The following is an 18,838-nucleotide window of genomic DNA, read 5'->3' as shown; positions in this document are numbered from 1 at the left end:
GAAACGACAACTTGGCCCATGCTTGCCTTAAGTTGGTTTGTGTCACCTTGTCCAGATCAAAAACCTGGCTGCTAGGATTTTTCATCAGAAGAATTATTTTACAGTTTTTACAGATTTTTTAGGGTACATTCTGATCATTAGCACTTAAACATGATGTTGGATCTCCATGTACAGGTCCTGAGACAACGCCCTTCATAAAGGTTTGGCTGTGTGAGCTCAGTATCGATGGAGAGACAGCACAGTCCACTGGCAGCCCCTCTTCCCTGGTGTCCCTGCAGAGAGGCTCCCATGCCATGCTGGAGGAGGCAACAACCCAGCTGGGGCTTGTCCCCGCCCACAGGACCTACTTTCCAGCTAAAACTTTACTGCTTGGCCTCTGCCTCATCCACTGCTCCTGCCACATTCCATCTTCACCATGGGCTCTGCTCATCCATGCCCATATCCCAAACTATGGGTTTATAACTATTTCCCACTTAAGCAGCAGCCCATACCCAGGGAGAAATCCGATGCCAAGGGCTGGGGCTGCCTCAGGCCCCCATGGCTGCCTGCTCCTGGCTGAGTGGTGGGACACGCTCTGCCTGCCCACAGGGAGCTCCCACTGTTCCCACTCCCTGGTCCTCACAGCACCTGACACTCTAATGTAGATTTCTTGCCTTCTACACTACATTTTTTACCATATTAAGAGGCAGTTGTAGTGGTTCAAGTAAAAAGGAATTGGTCCCCTGAGATGAATGTGTAATGATTTTCTTTGGACTGAGGAAGGGAAATTCATTTTTAATTGAATAATACAAGAAAAAAGCCTTACATGTGCTAATATGTTGGACTCAAATGTGTTTAGACTGGATTATACAGATGTTTTGACATTGGGTAATTAGCGTAATTGGAGAAAACAGCTGGACTATTTTGACACTAAAGATTTTGATATGGGTAAGGTCACTGTGACACTAAGATCATGCAAGTGATACAAATGTAAAGGAACTTGCACAATGAAAAAAGGCAATTTTCTATATAACACCAACTATACCTTTAAAAATACACAAATTAATTAGCTTTGGGTTTTTCAAAAATGGATCTTTGGAGACATCTCCCAAATCACATGTTTATACTTCTACACACAATCATATCTGCCATGCAAAGAAGAGTGTGAGTATGAAACAGAAAAACAAACTGTGATAACAAAATAATCAGTTTTATTTAATAAGCATTTGGCTTGGTAGTAGTTACACAAGGACTTTTTTTCCCTGTTTCTGCAGGAATAAATCCACAGCTGTCTGATAATTTTAATATGCCTGGTCAGAAACAAATTTAGCAAAAGTAACAACCAAAAACTTCACCTGTCTTATTTCAGTCTCCTGTTAATAATAATTCAAAACTCAATTGTCAGTTTGTCCCATACTTCAGATGTACCTACAAGACTGTCCTGCGTGGCATGGCAATTAACCAATATTTGTTATGCCTGCAAGTATTTAATGCATAGAGCCTGATTTTATAAGATATTTCAAGGCTGAAAAATAAGATCTGCAACATCCTTGGACATTTTAGCTACTCTGTATTAAAGCTATGGTTTTCCTGACCTGAGGGCTTGATACACTGGTTTATGGTATACAACAAATCTTTCATCAGAAATAGATAGTCTCATATTAAAAATTGTAGAGCAACTTCTCAAAAGAAGAAATTTACAAAAAAAAAGGGCAACAGTTAATATTTCTATATTGTCTTCAATATTAAAATAAGATGGTGTGATTGCTAACAAGAAGCTAAATCAGAGAAGTTGCAGAATTTGCTAATTTTGTAGAATACCTTTCAGGTTAGAAAAGATTCACAGAAGTAGAATCAGTTCATGAAACTTTGAAAACGGTATTAACTCCTGTTTAGCAGATATCCTGTTACTGATACAAAACTATAATTATAGTAGCCTGTAGTTGAATCCACGTTACAGTGTGCATGAAATACTGCAACTGCTTGAAGTTCCTCCCAGTTAAAACCCTTCTACTTAAAAATTGCTAGATTTCCTGCAGTTCTTTTTGGAAACCAAGCTCTTTTGCATTACTACACATCTATGGAATACAGTAATAGTGCTTCTCCATCTCCTTAAGAAAATTAAGGATTTTAAACACAGAATTTCAATAAAATCCACCAAGTTTACAGAAAACTTTCAAACAGAAATTTGTTAAGAAGCATTTTCTCTAAAAATGCAACATTTCATAGGCAAATTGCCTTTTAAAAAACTTATTTTAAAAAGCCCAAATTTCTTGTTCTTTCTCTCTTTATGTTAATATAGTTTTTAATCACTTGTAGTTTTGATTACATAATTCTCATCAGGAGAGAAAACATTCAGCCATTCACCTAATCAGATTAGCTAGCAGAGATTTCACATGCTTTGTTATTGGTAACAATTCTCTTTTAAATCTCAGATAATGAAAAGCCATCTATCCATAAATGAAGGAGATTAGTTAAAAGCAAACAAAATGACCAAAAAAGGGAGTCAGTACATGCATTTACATGATTGGGGCAAGAGGAGAGAACTTTCTCTAGGCTGCCTGGAGCTAGATGGCTATCTCGTGTATGATATCAATTAACACATTCTTCTTCTTTTGTGCTTTTCTTTTTTGATCCTTCAAAAATATATGTACCTATCTTTGGATATGTGTGACTCTTCTCTCTCTATTTTCCAGCCCATGCTGCACGGATATAATTTTCGGCCTTTCCCAAATGCTCTCTGAGCAGATGAGGAAGCCATCCTTTTCACCAACCCAGTTTCCACTGGCTCCTGAAGAACTACAGAGGTGATGGTAAACAAACAGCAACAACTGGGCAACTGCAACTGTGCCTCACAGGCTGTTCTTAGACTCAGCCATCAACCCGAAACACAGCAGTGATTTGCCAGTCACCCATGAACAAAGCATAAATATTTGCCAAAAAATTTTTGAACCTGGTTATCTCCTGTGGCTCTGAGAGGCATTACAGGCACACTGTCACCAATCTGGCCTTTACCAGAACATCAGGATTACCTACCAATCCCTAATACATATTTTCTAAGAGGAAGGGGTCCCCAGACAAATTCCAGAACAACCTACTACATACAGTGGGACTACACTTCACCAGACAGATCTCCACAGGATAAGGGAAGTGTCTATAATGAAGCTGAGTGTGGCTGATAAATTATCCCTAGGGTAACAGAGTACTGGGTATCTCTTTTATTAGGTGATGAGCAGAAGAAGGGTAACATCTGGATTCACAGTCCATCAGGCTAAATCTGCCAAGTGTTCAATTCAAGTTCAGTTTATTTGAACAACACCGTAACAGTTAAATGGGTTCCCATGGCACACATCCCAATGCAATATGGAAAATGAAATAGCAATAGTGCAATGGTGTTCACCTTTGACATGAAAAATGCAATGAAGAAAAAGGTCTATCTGAGAGACAGCAGATAGTCAACAGCTATTTAAGATAGAAAAACTGCGAGCAGCAGAGATCTCTGGGCTAGAAAAAGCTTAAAATCTTGATCAGTGTGCTACCACAACAATGCAAGTGACCTGAACACTGAAAGACCAGCCCTTCTTTTCATAGCATCATTCACAGCTTCAAGTTAATGGACACGAGGGAGTCCTGGCCTCCTTAACTGAAATAACAGCACTGACTTTTTTTCACACAGTTGCTAAGACAGAGGCTGCCTGTTGAAAACAAACTCCCACGTTCCATGTTTTCATATGGAATCTGCAGGAATTTTAACACAATGTGCAAGCACTTCAGGACAACACTGAAGGTTGTCAACTAATGCAGCAGCAGGTAAGCAGCAGGAACCTCACCTGATATACTGCAATCAAGTTCAGGCAGGATTCCAGGCCGTGGGGGACAGCAGGACTGATTGAGAGGCATGAGCTTGGAAAAAGAGTGCATTGTGAGACCAACACACACTGAATGGGCTTGCCCAGATAATGCAGTCAGAATGAATAACAGGTATTTTAGCACTCCCAGTTTCATGAGCTTTTCTTAATGGTTGTGTTGATGAACTGTACACATACACAGCCTTAGCTCTAATTTACCAGAGCTGTATGTGCAGACAGTCAATTTCACTGATGTAGTATGACTCATTAAGCCTTACAGGTTGCTTGTAAGAAAAGAATTTTACAAAAATGTGTGCATGTTATTTATAGCCCATTTTATTTATAACCCATTTTATTTTGAAACAAACACACTGGTTTTGAGGGAGAAAAAAGAAACATAAAAAATCCTGAGACTCAAGCTTTTTTCTTCACATAGTTTTGGCATGAGCACAGCTCCCCATTCTGTTGACTTTAATTGCTGTCTCTTCCAGGTTCTGCTCACTTCTATTTCAATTGAGCCAGTGCTTCCACCATGCTCAGGTATCTATCAGCCAATCTCTGGCTCACAGAACAGTCTTTATAGCCTTCATTGAGCATGTTGTTTAAGAATGGCTGTGCCTTGGAAGAGATTGGGCCTTTGCCACAATGGTCAAAACTAACATTTTCATAGAAAAAAAAAATTAAATTTGGACTGATAGTCTTTTAATAACAGCTTTGGTGGATATGGAATTTATCAACCTCCTATTAAGAAAGTGAGCTATATTTGCCCTAAAAAGTGAACAGGATTTTAACAAGTTTAATTTCATGAATTAGTGGCTATTTCGGTGGACCTTTAGGTTCTGTAGTCACACGCATTTGTCAACAACATGTAAGAAGGACAAATATGACAATAGGGCTGATTCAAGAAAGTAAACACCATCCAATAGCAATAAAGAGCAGGGAGAGGTGATTTTATACTCGATATACCTGGCATATGCCCAGTGGTATCCTTTTGGTCAACTTCTACCTATATACAAAAAACTGAGACATGCTTCTGTTATGAACAGCACCAACACCCAGGTACATGCAAACAGATTTTTTCACACCTCCAAGATTTTATATCCAAACATGCTCGTTGACAGTATCGGTTTCAGATACTTCAGTTATCTCCAAGATCCTCTGCACACTCCTGCCCTTATGGGATAGAGACCCATAATTTCCCTTGTTCCAGACTGAAGAGGACAGACACATGTCCAGCTTTGTCTTGTTTAAACTCCCACTGGACTCAGCAGGACATTATGGAGAAAGCTGGGCACATCCATTATAAAGACTGTGGAATATTAGAATTGCTATTATGCAAACCCTCCTCTGGGACCCATGTGCAGCTGAACCTGCAGCTCCTGTATCCACAACACGTATGTCATGATCAGAGATCTTCATTTCAGCTGAGTGCCTGTCTGAGGCATTTCTGCTCTGCAAGTCACACACGGGTGTGCAGAAGAAAACTGGTATTCCAGAGGGCCAGGACAGAAGCTGCAGCTGTGACACCCCTCTTTAATAGGAAGGACTGAAGCATGGCAGGGCAGAATCATTTCTGATCTTTTAGAAGAGTTTGCTGGCAGAGCAAACCAACTCACCTCCCCTCACCCATGCTACTTCACCGTTTGAACTGCCTTGCAGACACCTGGCACACATCACACGACTTTTTAATCAGTACAGGACACAGAATGAGTGTGTGTATATGACATAATGCAGCCCTCAGGCCATTTCATAGTCACGACGAATGAAAGGAAATTAGGTAATTAGCTCCAATTATACTTTGACAACAGCTTCTAAATCTCACTCCACTGAACGGTTTTCTAGCAAAAACAGAAGCAGCAAAAAGATAATCACAAAGTTTTAAAAGATGTTGACTTTTATTCAAGCAAGAAACATCACGTATGAGAAAGAGAAAGCATGTAGTCATACCTCTCTCAGGCACACACGCACACCTGCTTTGCTGCTGTTGACAGCAGATTGCTGCAGGGCTCTTCCTGAGAGACATCCTGCATACCTCAAAAGAGCTCAAGAGTATGAACTGTGACCCCCTTCAGCTTTGATAGACTTGTCATTTCTTTCAAACTTTTCCATCCATCATGCACACTCTTTCTAATGTTTAAGTCAATTTTATGGAGATCCCTGGAGGGAATTTCATTGCATGTCTGACACTGCTTTAATTGCTGTCAGGTGGAAACAGTGAGTTTATACATGTGATTAGTCCTATTTTTAACCTCCTAATTTCACTGGACACTTCTGGTTGCTTCTTATTCGAATTAAATGAATGTGATTTCCTGATATGGTTGTAAAATGAATCTCACTCGGGAGCTTCCTCACCCCAGATGTGCTGAGAAGACTTAGGATACCAGTTTTAAAGAAATAATTTACTTTTGTAACAAGGAAAGATACTGTGTGACCTTCTGATTTCTCCTGTCATAATAAGCAATGCCAGCAGTAAAAGCTCTATTCTCTCCTTATTTAGGATGACAATCAAGAGAGCTAGTAAAATAAAACCAAATACTGCCAGAGGCAGTTCCTGAAGTGACCTGATCTGAGATTTGAAGTGAGATGGTATTCTTTTTGTTCTTTTCAGTCTTTAGATAACACAAATTCATCAACTAACAAACACAGCTGCCCTGTAGCTCTTCCAACACAGTCAAAACCTAACAACTTAGAAATCTTGTCAAAAGATAACTAATGTTAGACTCCTATGCATCATTCCCTTAGACCAAAACACACAAACAAAGAATAGCAGATCAAAGCAGTCAGATCAAATTACATAAACTTCAGGGGGAAAATATCTGACATTCTGGTTATTAACCCCAAGGGAACTTTAAGCTTTTATGGGGGTTTTCCAATCATTTCTGGAAAACAAAAGGAAGAAAAGCTTTGCATGGGAATGTATATAGTGTACCCCTGCATACACATATATGACTGGCATGGGTCATCTTAAGATAGGAAATGGCAATCTAGGGAATTTATTACAGCTGATGGATCCAACATTTTGAAGCCCCAGGAAGCCTATAGGAAGAAGTTCTGTGATTCTTAATAATGCCTGACACCTCTCTGAGTTTGTCAAGAGAGCCTTCTGACCAGGTTTCCCAGAGTGTTGTTGGTACTGCTGCTATGGAAAAAGAGAGTATACTCCGGAGGGGTGAATGTAGCAGCAAGATCAGCTCTCAGCTCTTTGGTCTGCACTCACAGGATGGAAGCATCTTTCATCCAGACCCAGCTTCTTTTCTCCTTTGAAAGGTAGGGAAGGGCAGTGGGTAGAGAAGCTTCCAGCTCCATCTGACCTATGTGCAAAAATAGGAAGAGGCATCCAAACATTCACATTGATCTTTGTACAAAAGACCAGGCTGCATTGATTCAGAGATCTTTTTCTTTAGGGGAGAAAGAGTTTTGCACCATGCAAGGAAACACATACCACAGCCTGAGAACCCCAGCTTTAGGGCAATGATAAGGTTGAAACACTAAGCTCTCACAAGTCAGGAAATACCAAGCAGATGACACCTGGCTCTCTGCACCGTGCAGAACACTTTGGCCAACGGCATGACAAGACCAGAAAATAGACGATTTTGCTGATCACTTCCTGTAGTGTCAAATTGATTGCTCCAATTCTTTACAAAAGGTAGAGTAGGATCAAATATACATATTTGTGTGTGTGTGCATGAAAATATGCACATACACATATGAAAATCTATACAAAATAATCAGATTGGATAATTTACACAGGATGTAAAGAACCAGACTGTGGCCACAACTGCCTGATGAACTCTACTATTTGTATATTCTCCATTATTTGTGTTCAGTCTTGACTGCAAGAAGGTGTCATTCAAGATTTACTCTCATTTATTACTGAACTTGAAAATGATGGTAGACCAAGAAGGCCAACAAGGCATGAGCCTCTTTTGCCCAAAACATTGTACAAACACAAAGAGCTTACAGTCTATACATTGAAAAGGCATTTAAACACTGAAGATGTACTAAGGAAAAATCAACTGGACAGGGAAGGAGAATACTGGAGAAAAATCTACAGCGGCTGGAGAGAGCCCAGTCACAACTGTGAGGCCCAAAGGATGGCCCTTTCCAGGTCCTCTGGGCTCACTCCTAGCAGCAGTGTTTCAGCTAGCTCTGCCCTTTGCTTTCACCTCAATACTACACATATTGTGAACCTGTGATTAGCTCACCATTCACTCTATCAGACCAGCAGTGCTGTGTCTACTGAGCTTTAGTGAGTCCCTCACCAGCCACAAAGATGCAAAAATTAATCTCTTTCAGCCATTTAGTCTCGGTGTCAGATCTGGCTTTGCCATCTAGTAGGAAATACTCAGACTCTCTCATTGCCATACATCTCTCCAGGTCTTGCATCTAATGAACATAGACGCTGACACTTCATAAGAGAGGTGCTTGATATCCAGTTTGCAGTGGAGAAAATTGCTGCAGTAGTTACAGACAAGCAGACATTTGAGCTGTTTTTTGCGATTCTCCCTTCAGAGTGAAATCAATTATCCATGCATGAATATTGCCTTGTAATTTTATTGCAAATTAATGGAAGTCCATCATCAAGCACTGACAGAACTGTTGCTCTGGGAGTCATTGAGCACCTGGAAAAGGGAAACTTAAACAGAAGAGCAATTTGCCAAATGAACACTTCTTTCAAAAAAAATCTTTTCCTTTCCCTCAGAAATGTAATTTATGGAACCTTTCAAGGAGAAAACATGATGGAAAGATAAAACCTCCTGTTCAAAGTTCAGATTTGCAACTAAATCCACTTAGGCTGAAATCTATCAAAAATTTGGCATGCTTGGAAAATGCCTTCCCAGGAGGGCATGGTCTGAAATACAATCCCATTAAATACAGTGTGAAAAATAAGCTGTCCACTTTGTTTTGTCTTTCTCACTAGAATTTATGTAATAAATGCTGCAAAAAGAAAGAGAATGGATACATGTTATGAAATTAATATGCCCTATGCTTTCTGCAGACTGAGCTCCTCCTCATGTCTCAGGGCCAAGAGCATCTCATATGTTAGGCCATATATTCCCTCTTGTCCACATCAGCCTGCTCTGAGCTCTCAGGAATGCTAATGGTTAATTAATGTCAAGCCACGCCATGTCATTAAAGACACTTTCTTTTTACAGAACTCTTTTCTACCTTCAATAGCTTGTGTCAAGACTATTTTCCGTTTGAGATTTTTCCCATTTGAGTTCCGATCTGATGTTCAACTGAGTGCCAAGTGCTGAAAAATCAAGGTCCCCAGCTGTTCCCCTCCTCCCCTCCGGACTAAAGCCAGCGGGGAGAGAAACAAGGGCTCCCCCTCCTTCCAGCCCTTTCCAAAGGAGACGGGGCAGACCGCGCTGCTCTTGCTCTCCCTCCCGTGGTGGATCCCTGAAGTGCCATGGAAGAAGAGAAGTGACCTTCCCGCCCCGAGGACGCTGCGCAAGTGACGCCACCGGTCTGTATTTGCAAAGGAATGGATGGTGGAGAAATGGAGAAATACCTGTATAGAAACTCCCACCTCTGCTTTTTATTTTGAGTCACTTAAATCTTTGATGGCTCTCTTCCAAAAATAAGCCATCTGACACACCAGAGATAATTTACTAAACAAATAAACCTATGGTTAACTCAAAGGCTTATTTAGTTTCTACGTTGACAATCTTCTTCATTTCTGCACCCTCTTGTGGGGACAAAAGTATCTTTACAATATGTGCTACCCTCGAATACATCATAGTATACTTATTTCAGGACCAGGTTTCACTTACTTGATTTTATTTCTTTGGTAGAAAATTTTACTTTAAAAAGTGACATATGCCACAGTGAGTTTTCACTCTAGAAGGCCCATGAGCCCACATGACAACTGCTCTCTGGAGTGCAAAAGTGTAATACAGCACTTGGTAAAAAAAGGTGATGCACAGTGACCACAGCATTAACAAATATAACTTTACAGAGCCTGGGTCAGTTTCACTGATACCCCTTTGTCTGCACTAAGAGGCATTAATGTGGATGACACACTGAAGGAGAACTGATTAAAACACTGTGATTAAATGCAACAAACAATTCTTCACCGGCACAGATGAGGACAAATAAATCAACTGAGACAACTGAACCAGGGACTGTTTGTTAGCTGTGTTCAATGTGTCCTCCCACATCTAACAGTAACTCTCCTTTTAATACCATTAGGTTCACCTCACAGTCCCAGAGAGGAACCCAATGTGTTTGCATGACCATAGAAAATCAGGATGAAGACAAGTGCCCTGAAACCAGCATGGCACGCATATATCAGCCTCACTGAGAAAAGATTCTCACATTTTCCTATCACCATCTTTCTGATATGCTCTCAATGCCATATTTCTACTGTGTATTCTCAGAACAGAGGTCCCAAACCCTAGATTCTGCCATTTGCAGAAAGATGCCACTGTAAAGAGCAGCATCTAGCAAAGAAAAAGGTTTGGGAAGCAGTTCTCTAGATAGCATGATCTAGGTCCCCAGCAGATCATATTCTGTGATACTTCCTTCAAGACACATGGTCTTATTTAACAGCATTTCTGTAAAAGTAGACATGTTACAGTTAAAATACAGTTAAGATGGTTTGCACGTCCACCAAAATGTCACTGTCTCTTCTCCCCCTCCTTCAAAGTAGTAAGAAAACTCAATGGCAGATTTTACTCAGACTAAACTCAACCATTCTTCCACTTTACTCCAGATAAAAGCAAGAGAAAGAGAACGGAACTGAGACATTGCCTTCCCACCCTGACATCCACAATGCCTGCAATCTGCAGGTTTTCTCTGTACTGCAGCTTGTACATGGACCACAGTGGGTCCATCCTGATTATCAATAAAATTATTCTTTATCTGTCACTAGTTGCATTTCAAAAAATGTACAGATCTCTCCTGAGCTTTTACACCATTTACTCACTGACAGTATCGTGCTTTAATTCTGAAAAAAGGTCAGAATATGGGTAAGCGCATGATAAATCTAGCCCAAGAAAAAAGACTGTGAGCACTTTATGGCAGCAATTTTATTCTAAAATTCTGCAAAATACTGCATGCAGCCATGACTTAAAAAGCATTCCAAAGCAAAGGAATTTTTCTTTGTTTGCATGTAAGTACCCTTTAGGTGCTCTAGGACAGATTCAGAGATTTACAGCATATGTATGACAGCTAATTTGTATACTGTTAAAAAATGAACACCTAAAAGACAAGAAAGTATATTATTACATCCTCAAAACAAATTTAACACAACACAAAAGAAAAAAATTATCTTTACTCAGTGACTCAGAAGATGACAGAACAAGCAGCCTAAAGTAAATGAAGGAAAAAAAGCCAGCTTTTGGATAGGTATGATGTAAACATTCTTCAGCAAGTTTTCTAGCAACCCACTGAGCAAACCAGGGAGAGAGTTAGAAAGGATCTCCTTCAGGAAATGTTTTCTCTTTCTGTCCTGACAAGAATTCTAGGTTGTATTCTCTATTAGCCTGAATTTTCAACAGCTGATGAAACACTTAGTGATCATTTTTAAAAGGTAATAAATTAGAGCAGGGAAAAAAATTCACTGAAGGGCAGTTACCAACTCATCAAAGCGATTTCTTCTGCAAGGACCAGCTAAAACTTCCATTTGGGAGACACACACAAACTTATTTCACAGATTCTGTGGTAAGATGTGACACTCCATTAGCTTTGCTGCTTGACAAACACTGATAATTTGGTAAAGTCATATCAAGAAACCCTCTGATACTGTTATCACACCGATCTAAAACTAGTCCATATACTTCTAGGTAGCTTTCACTTCCCCATAACCGAAGTTTGTATCCTTGTATCCTGTGCATACCACTGCACTACAGCAATGGCTGTAATTCAGACCAGTTCCCAATGTACATGGGGCAGCTGAGCAAAGACTGAAACACTGTAGGAAAAAAACACAGATATTTATTCTATACCTTCTCTCTTCTGCTTAGTTTATTTGCTTATGGGCAATATCTTGTTACATCTTGTTATCCCTCCTTTTCTTCTGGCATAAAATATTGTGTGAGATTAGCATATTGTAAATTTTCTCTGAAGTATTTTCTCTTTTCAGGTTTGCCTCCAGGGTTGCACTGGAAAGTGTTTTATTTGACACTGTAGGTAATATTAAGGCATTGATTAGCAATTAATGATGAGAAATGGATAAAGTAATGTCAACAGAAGCACATCCCCTGAAAATACACAGGCCATTGAGACCAAATTACAAGCATCACCAGAATTTTGTTGTAGAAGACAGCAGAGGGGCAGAGGAGGCCAGTATTCACACAGTGAAAAACTACTTTTGAGTATCCTAATTTGGAAGAAAGCATTCCAAATTTTCATCGTGAAATGGCCTTCATCATGAATCTGTCATGTCAACTCTCTAAAAAACCTATCTCACAACACAATATTGAATCAACCAGAAAACTGAGATGCATTTGGGTTTTGATTCTAAAGAAAACGCAAAATTTTTGTAAATCCCTGAGTCCTTTGCAGGATGTGACCTCCATTCACTCTGCAGATTGCCCAAGAGTGTTTGAATTTGTTCAGATAAAAAATGTCACTCCTGAACCAAACTCAGACCTTCACTGCTGTTCAAAAATAGGTCTTTGATTCCAACTCTTTCTTACTCAGTTTTTAATTTTCAGGCGCCTCTGCACTTCCTGGTCCCAGGCCTGACAGGAAATGAAGTACCAAAATACCATGAAAATGGCTGCGTCTGTGGTGAGGCTGGTCTGGCTGAAGAAATGGAAACATGAGCAAAGTCCTGAGCAAGCCAGATCTTGAAAAGATCTGTAGCCTGGTTTCCAGAACAACAGGGTTCAGATAGGTTTTGGATAGCAGCTAAACCTTTGGAGGCTTTTCAAAATGAACTAAACCTTGAGGTTTGCCCACTGTCAAGAAATACAGCCGTTCCTCGAGGCATTTAGTAGGCAACAGGGGACTGATGACAGCATCAAGACTGGCCACAATATGCAAGATCTACTTCTGTTTCCTCTGTCCTACTCTTCCTTCCCCACTCACATTCATTTCTACTCTTCTAGTTTTAAAAATCTTATGGGCATGCAGTCAACCATCATCTTCATTAATGTCCTCCACATTATAAGGTGCAGTTTACGTTGGCCGTATGCACAAAAATTACTTCTGACCCCTAATGAAAAGTTTGCTGATGCTTTCAGTATCAACTCCCACAGGTTTTGGTGTTGTTTCTTTAATAAGAAGTGTCTTGAGAGTTTATTGCAAGGAAGCATTGTTGAAAGTGTTTTATTTTAAGAGCTGATGTACCCTTGGTTGTACCAATGCCCATTTGCAGTAACAATGTTGTTAGGATCTGGAGCCACTTACAGTTTTATTTATGGTCTTGGTTTTTCAGTCACAATTAGGGTAACTTTTCCAAATGTTTTGGTTTGCAGGCGCCATCCAAATGGGTCCTTAACTTGGAAAGCTTTGATTGTGTTCAGCTTCCCTTTACTGAACTACCTTAGTGGTCCATCTTATATTGGTCAGTGTTGTGGAAGCTATCCAGTGCACTAAATGCTATTGAATACTCACAAAGCATGTGCCAAGGGAGAAAAAGAAAACAATTGTTCCCCAAAATATTCAGTTGCTGATGAAAGGAACTATTAACAGGCAGAGGTGTTCATTTCAAGAAGTGATTTCAAGCAAACTTTCTTCCTTTGTAAGATCTATTGATTGTATTGAGAAAAGCACATGGTTCAGCAAGGCTGTGAAAGAATAGTTTGTGGTATGTTGCTAGTCATCAAGATTTTAAAATAAGAAACACTTGTATTGTATTGTTTGTAGAAGTACATCCACACACACACAACACTACAACTGAGATAAAAGCTAAGTTGATGGTTTCATAAATGCAGTATAAACAATGACAAAGAGTGTTGGTAAGCACAATGATCATAAACTTATTCAAGGAACAAAATAAGCTTTCTTCAAAGCACTGTGTTTCAAAACAAAAGTACCTATATCATCAAGATATGCCTATTTCCCTATTACAAGAAGTCAGCAAGGCTCCAATCTCCTCAGTTGCACACATCCAGAAAGAACTGGAGCGTCTCACAGAGCAGAATAAAAATACAGCATTGCAAAAATGTTCCAACAGCATGTTACAAGAATTGCAGTGTTACCTGGTTTTCTACAAACAAGGTAAAAAGACAAGGCTACTTAAGATATTTTGTGGAATGTAAGAATGTTTTACATTAGTATTTGACACTAGGGGAGAAAAAAACAGGAGCAGCCAAACTGGCTACAGTCCCTCACATCTCATGGGTTCTTACGAGACAGCTCTCAGCCTACCTTCCCATAATGAAAGCCATTGTTCTGTTGCCAATATTTGTTCATTTGAAATAACAATAAATACCATACTAAAGAATATTCTCCTCCTGAATGCATCCCTGAGGCTCAGTTAGCAATTAATAACTGGAATATTACATTTCCCCTCACTTTATCTATTATTGCAATATGGCCCTACTCAGGAGACCAGAGTCCAGGAGCAACCTTAGCAAAGAGTAATTTTTGATGACAAGAAGCCAAGACTGGTACGAACTCAAAGTAACTTCGTGCTATCTCTAACCCAGTGAATGCACAGAAGTCGTGAAACTCTTAGACCCTGATGCACACCATGGCTTCCCAAAAAAGACTCAGGCGTGCAACCAGCCCACCTGTCATGTTCCGTCTCTATCCTGGCACATAGTCAGGGAGTCAAGTAAGTTCTGTCTGGATCCATGGTTTGGGCAGAGAGGGACAGATTACAACACTCACACTCACTTTACATATAGACATGAGGTTCAGGGGACCAGACTCTAGACACACTGGTGTGTTTCGAGTACCTGCAGACTACTCTGATGCATCTGCCTGCCAGAAATCCTCCTAACAGCTGCTATATTGTAGGAAGCCATATGCTCATCATTCCTTGCAAACCTGCATTCACATAAGACAATCAGAAATCTCTTGGAAGTCTTACTCATGTGAAAACTCTTTAATTTATTGCAATTGGACTATTGCAAAGCTTCCAATATGAATATGTGATCTGAAAATCACATATTCACCTGGATTATAGACTTGGGTGGTTGTTGTGGGTATTTCTGCCCAAGTGAAATGCAAAAATATTATTCCTAATTAAATGGGGAAACAGCTCTGTAAACTGCTAAAATTCTTTTCTGAAAGTAATACTTGATTTGTTCCTAGAGCTAGTGAGGACATAAAGTTAAAACAGCCCAGACATCTGTTTATATAGATGAAAAACTTAAAGGCAGATGCTGATCTCCACCCTTCCTGCCAAGCCATCACCCAGTTTGTTGCTTAGAGCCCAGGCAAGGAAAAAACCTCTGATCCATGTAGTTACCATTTGGAAAACTGCAGAGTTGCTTTTGCTAGAGGGAACTATAATTCTATTATCATGTTTCTGCTAAGGTTCATCTTATGTCAGATTAACCACTGCAGTAAAGGAGACTGTGCCCCTGATATTGCCACCACCTGGCAAGATGAGTATACCTGCAATAGTGTGCACTGTCACGGGTATTGCCATCAGGGATGGGCATTCCCTCTCCGCAATCATCCTGTAGTTCTCATGAAACTCAGATCCACAGTGAAACACGCCCTGTTCCCGTGACCTCTGGTTATTTATGAAAATTTCAGCCTTTATCTGTTATTCTTCAAACCCCAAATAAAAATAAAACCTGCATCTGATGTGTAGAAAGGAATGGCCATTCTCAGTCGTCACACAGGGGCACAGCAAATGAAAAAAAACCATAGATTTTCTTGGCTTTCTACACAGTTTGGGGTTATTGTTCCTTATAATTATGCAGATATTATCCACGAATATTTGAGAAAGATACATGTGGAAAGGGGTTGTATAGTCTGTGAGCTACAAGCAAAATGACTACAGGAGCTAAGAATGATTAAGCACTGTGGTATTTGTTGCTGTAATAGCACTGCTTTTTTATTGTTTAAATTGGTAAGTACAGAAATAGTAGAAATAAACCTGCCTCATTCAAAGTTCAGTTATGTGGGAAGATGTAGAAAGTATACGTGCATCTGTGTGTGTGTTGTGTGTCTGTGTGTTCTTCTATTCCTATGGGTGCCTGCCTGTCCATTACTTGTTTTAGGGATGGATTTCCAATGTAGTCTAGTATTTGTATGGGTGAGCCCTTGTAGGAAGAGCACAGGCAGCAGAAAAACTAGCATGAGCTCACTACCTACAGTCCTCTACTAACAAGGCTAGCTACGTCTACCAAAATGTTCAAGTTTATTTCAGTCTGAAAGCTTGATGTCTTCAAAACCATTACCTTTCTCGTAGCAGAGGCAGAGGGTGGGAATTCCACCAGGATTCCCTTTTCTGCTCATGGTTCATAAAGATGCAGACTACTATAAGGTACAGAAATGAGTAATGCACACTCCGAATTGGTGAAAGAAGGAACAGAGGGACTTCAGACATCACTCAGATAACAGTGAAGTCAAATACATTTTCATGAGTCTATGACATTTCATTTTTAAAGAGCTTGCCGAAGTGCCCTTGGCCAGATTTTTCATCCCTTTTGTGAGGCAGACAACCCCTCACTGAATGAAAAGTATATTCTGCAGTGATTTATATATGTAGTTTAAAAGGCTTTGACATAATTTGGGTTATGTATCATTTAATGACATTACAACAGTCACAATCACTCTTACTTTACATTTGGACAAACTAAGGTTTGGTAGCATTTCTAGTTTACTTCCACACTAATATTTAGAACTCTTTTTATGTACAGAAAAAAATAATATTACATGCACTATCTTGTAAATTATGTATATACATTTGTGAAAGTGAACTTGAAAGTAAATTGCAATGTTAATCTGTTAACTAGAATAGTATATATCACCTAACAGTCTAAGGGTGCTTCAAATGAGGGTCTTACAAAGTAAAATATGAGAATCACTTGACTTTATCTGTCCTGCACTTTAAAATACCACACACAATAAAACTCATGGAGCAAACTCATTCCTTTAAGGTTTTCATTTAGCAGCTTCCAATCTACAAATCATTTAAGAGGAAAAAAAAATAAACTTAGACAAGAAGGCAAAACTTTTTCAAAAGACTTTCAGGTATGAACAGCTCAGTCATCCCCCACTGCCATTTCAGCTCAAGCTGTCCCTATAGAACCTTACTCAATAAGCGGGGAAAAAAGGGGGAAAAAATTTTAAAAAAACCCCAACTTTCAGTATTTTAAAAAATTTTCTGAAAGACTCAAACAAAATAGGGTCTATTTCACTTTGCAGCTGCCTGTAACTTTACCATAATAAACTCTAAGCACACAGCCTTCACCAAAACACTTAAAAACAGCTTGAAAGAGGTACTCGCTGCCCGTTATGTTTACTCAAGCACTTGTTTAAAAACACATTTAAGGAAAATGTTTTTATTTCTACAGATTGCATTAATTATAGCTTTGCAAACACTGCAAGCTCTACAAGAAGACTGAACTGAGCTATTAGCTGCAAACCTCAGGTCTTGGCTAGAAAAGTGGTTATGGCTTATTTAGTAAGCCTAATGAATTGGCTCACCCATCTCTACTCAGAGTTCCATGTATAGCCTCATGGAGCCTGGAATAGCCAGAAAGGCTTGTTTCATGTCGCTTTATAATTAAAATAAGTAAAATCGGTCAGCCCGAGTCGGTCCGAGAGCAGACCTCACTGCAGCATTATTCCTCTTCGGGCAAATAAAAGCATTAACACGGACATTAACGCTGGACATTAAGCTCTGCGGGCACCCGCAGTAAACTTGCACTTCGCAGCCGCGGGCCGCGCTCTCCCGGAGGGGTTCGGCGGGGCGGCGGTGCCGGCTGCTCCTCGGGCGAGCGGCGGCGGAGCTCCCGCCTGGCCGGGGCTGGGAGCGCCGCCCGGAGCGGGACGCGGCGCTCGGCCCGGCAGCCGCGGGCGCCCCTCGCCGCCCGGGGGCCGCATCGCCCGCTCAGGTGCGCCCGGGACCGGCCCGGAGGGCGCCGGGCGCCAGCGGCGCGGTGGCCTTACCGTGAGGGCGGAGAGCTTCTGTGCCGGCACGGCGGGGAGCAGCTCCGGCAGCAGCAGCAGCAGCGGCACCCACATCCTGAGGCGGCGGCGGTGGGCACGCAGCGGCTGCGGGTAGCGGAGGACGGGAACTCTCCTTGGGATGTCGCTGCCCCCCCGACGCCTGCTTTGGCTCCTTTTCAATCGCTCCGGCTGGGAGGTCCCAGCTCAGGTCTTCAGGTTTTTTTTTCCCCACCCCAGCCCTTAAAATTTGGGGACGCCCGTAAAGCTGAGAGGCGGCACTTTCTCCCTCTCTCTGTGTCCCTCCCTCGCTCCTCGGGAGTCAACTCCGGCGAGGAGATGCTCCCCAGCCTCTCCTCTCTCGCAGCCCTCCCACTGCCGGGGGAATCTGCCGGACGCCGCCGCCTCCCCCGGGGCGCCGCGCCTGCCTCCGCCTCGGGCGGGCTGCTGTCTAGCCCTGGGCGTCCCTTTCTCTCCCTTCTAGCCCTGAGTCCTCTGTGGCAGGAGAAGCGGGAGGAAACGACTGGGACGGGAAGGGAGGACCCACCACCACCACCGGCAGCACGCGGGAAGGCACTGCCGCGGCTACGGAGGCTGGCCGTGTGCGACCTCTTCGAGCCGCTCTGCCCCTTTTCCTCTTATCCTGCCCCCTCCCCAGCCCGGCCTCCGCTTTCTCCTCCCAGACCCACAGATCCTCGCCGATTAACCCTCCCCGGTGCTCCCGGGGGGACGCCGCTTGCTTCCCCCGCAGGGTTTATTTCTCCCTCACCCCCCGCCTCATGCTGAATCAACATGTACAAATACTGGCAGCCCCTGGCAGGCGGGGGAAGTGGTCCCGACCCCCGCCCCGGTGAGCCCCGACCTCCTACCGGAGCGCCTCTGCCCTGGCCCCGCCGCGCCTCCCGCCGGGCACCGCCCATGGCATCCAAGTTTCTGGGCTGGGACAAAAGCCAGGTGGCAGCTCCCCGTGGGGCAGCCGGGCG

General features: G+C 41.8%; 1 protein-coding gene across 3 annotated transcripts in view; it reads right to left on the bottom strand.

Annotated features, from left to right (window-relative positions):
- The window catches only part of SMOC2 (SPARC related modular calcium binding 2), a 140,811-nt gene extending 122,359 nt beyond the window's left edge, over positions 1–18,452 (bottom strand). For all 3 annotated transcript variants that reach the window (XM_069010205.1, XM_069010207.1, XM_069010208.1), the window contains exon 1: positions 17,859–18,452. In XM_069010205.1, coding sequence (XP_068866306.1) covers positions 17,859–17,933 — 75 coding nt within the window. In that variant the 5' untranslated portion in view covers positions 17,934–18,452. The remainder of the gene's footprint in view (positions 1–17,858) is intronic.
- Between the last annotated feature and the right edge of the window lie 386 nt (positions 18,453–18,838).

The sequence above is a fragment of the Aphelocoma coerulescens genome, chromosome 3 (assembly GCF_041296385.1).
Source record: "Aphelocoma coerulescens isolate FSJ_1873_10779 chromosome 3, UR_Acoe_1.0, whole genome shotgun sequence".
Lineage (NCBI taxonomy): Eukaryota > Metazoa > Chordata > Aves > Passeriformes > Corvidae > Aphelocoma > Aphelocoma coerulescens.
The sequence above is the reverse complement of the archived record's forward strand: the minus strand, read 5'-3'. Positions and strand labels throughout refer to the sequence as shown.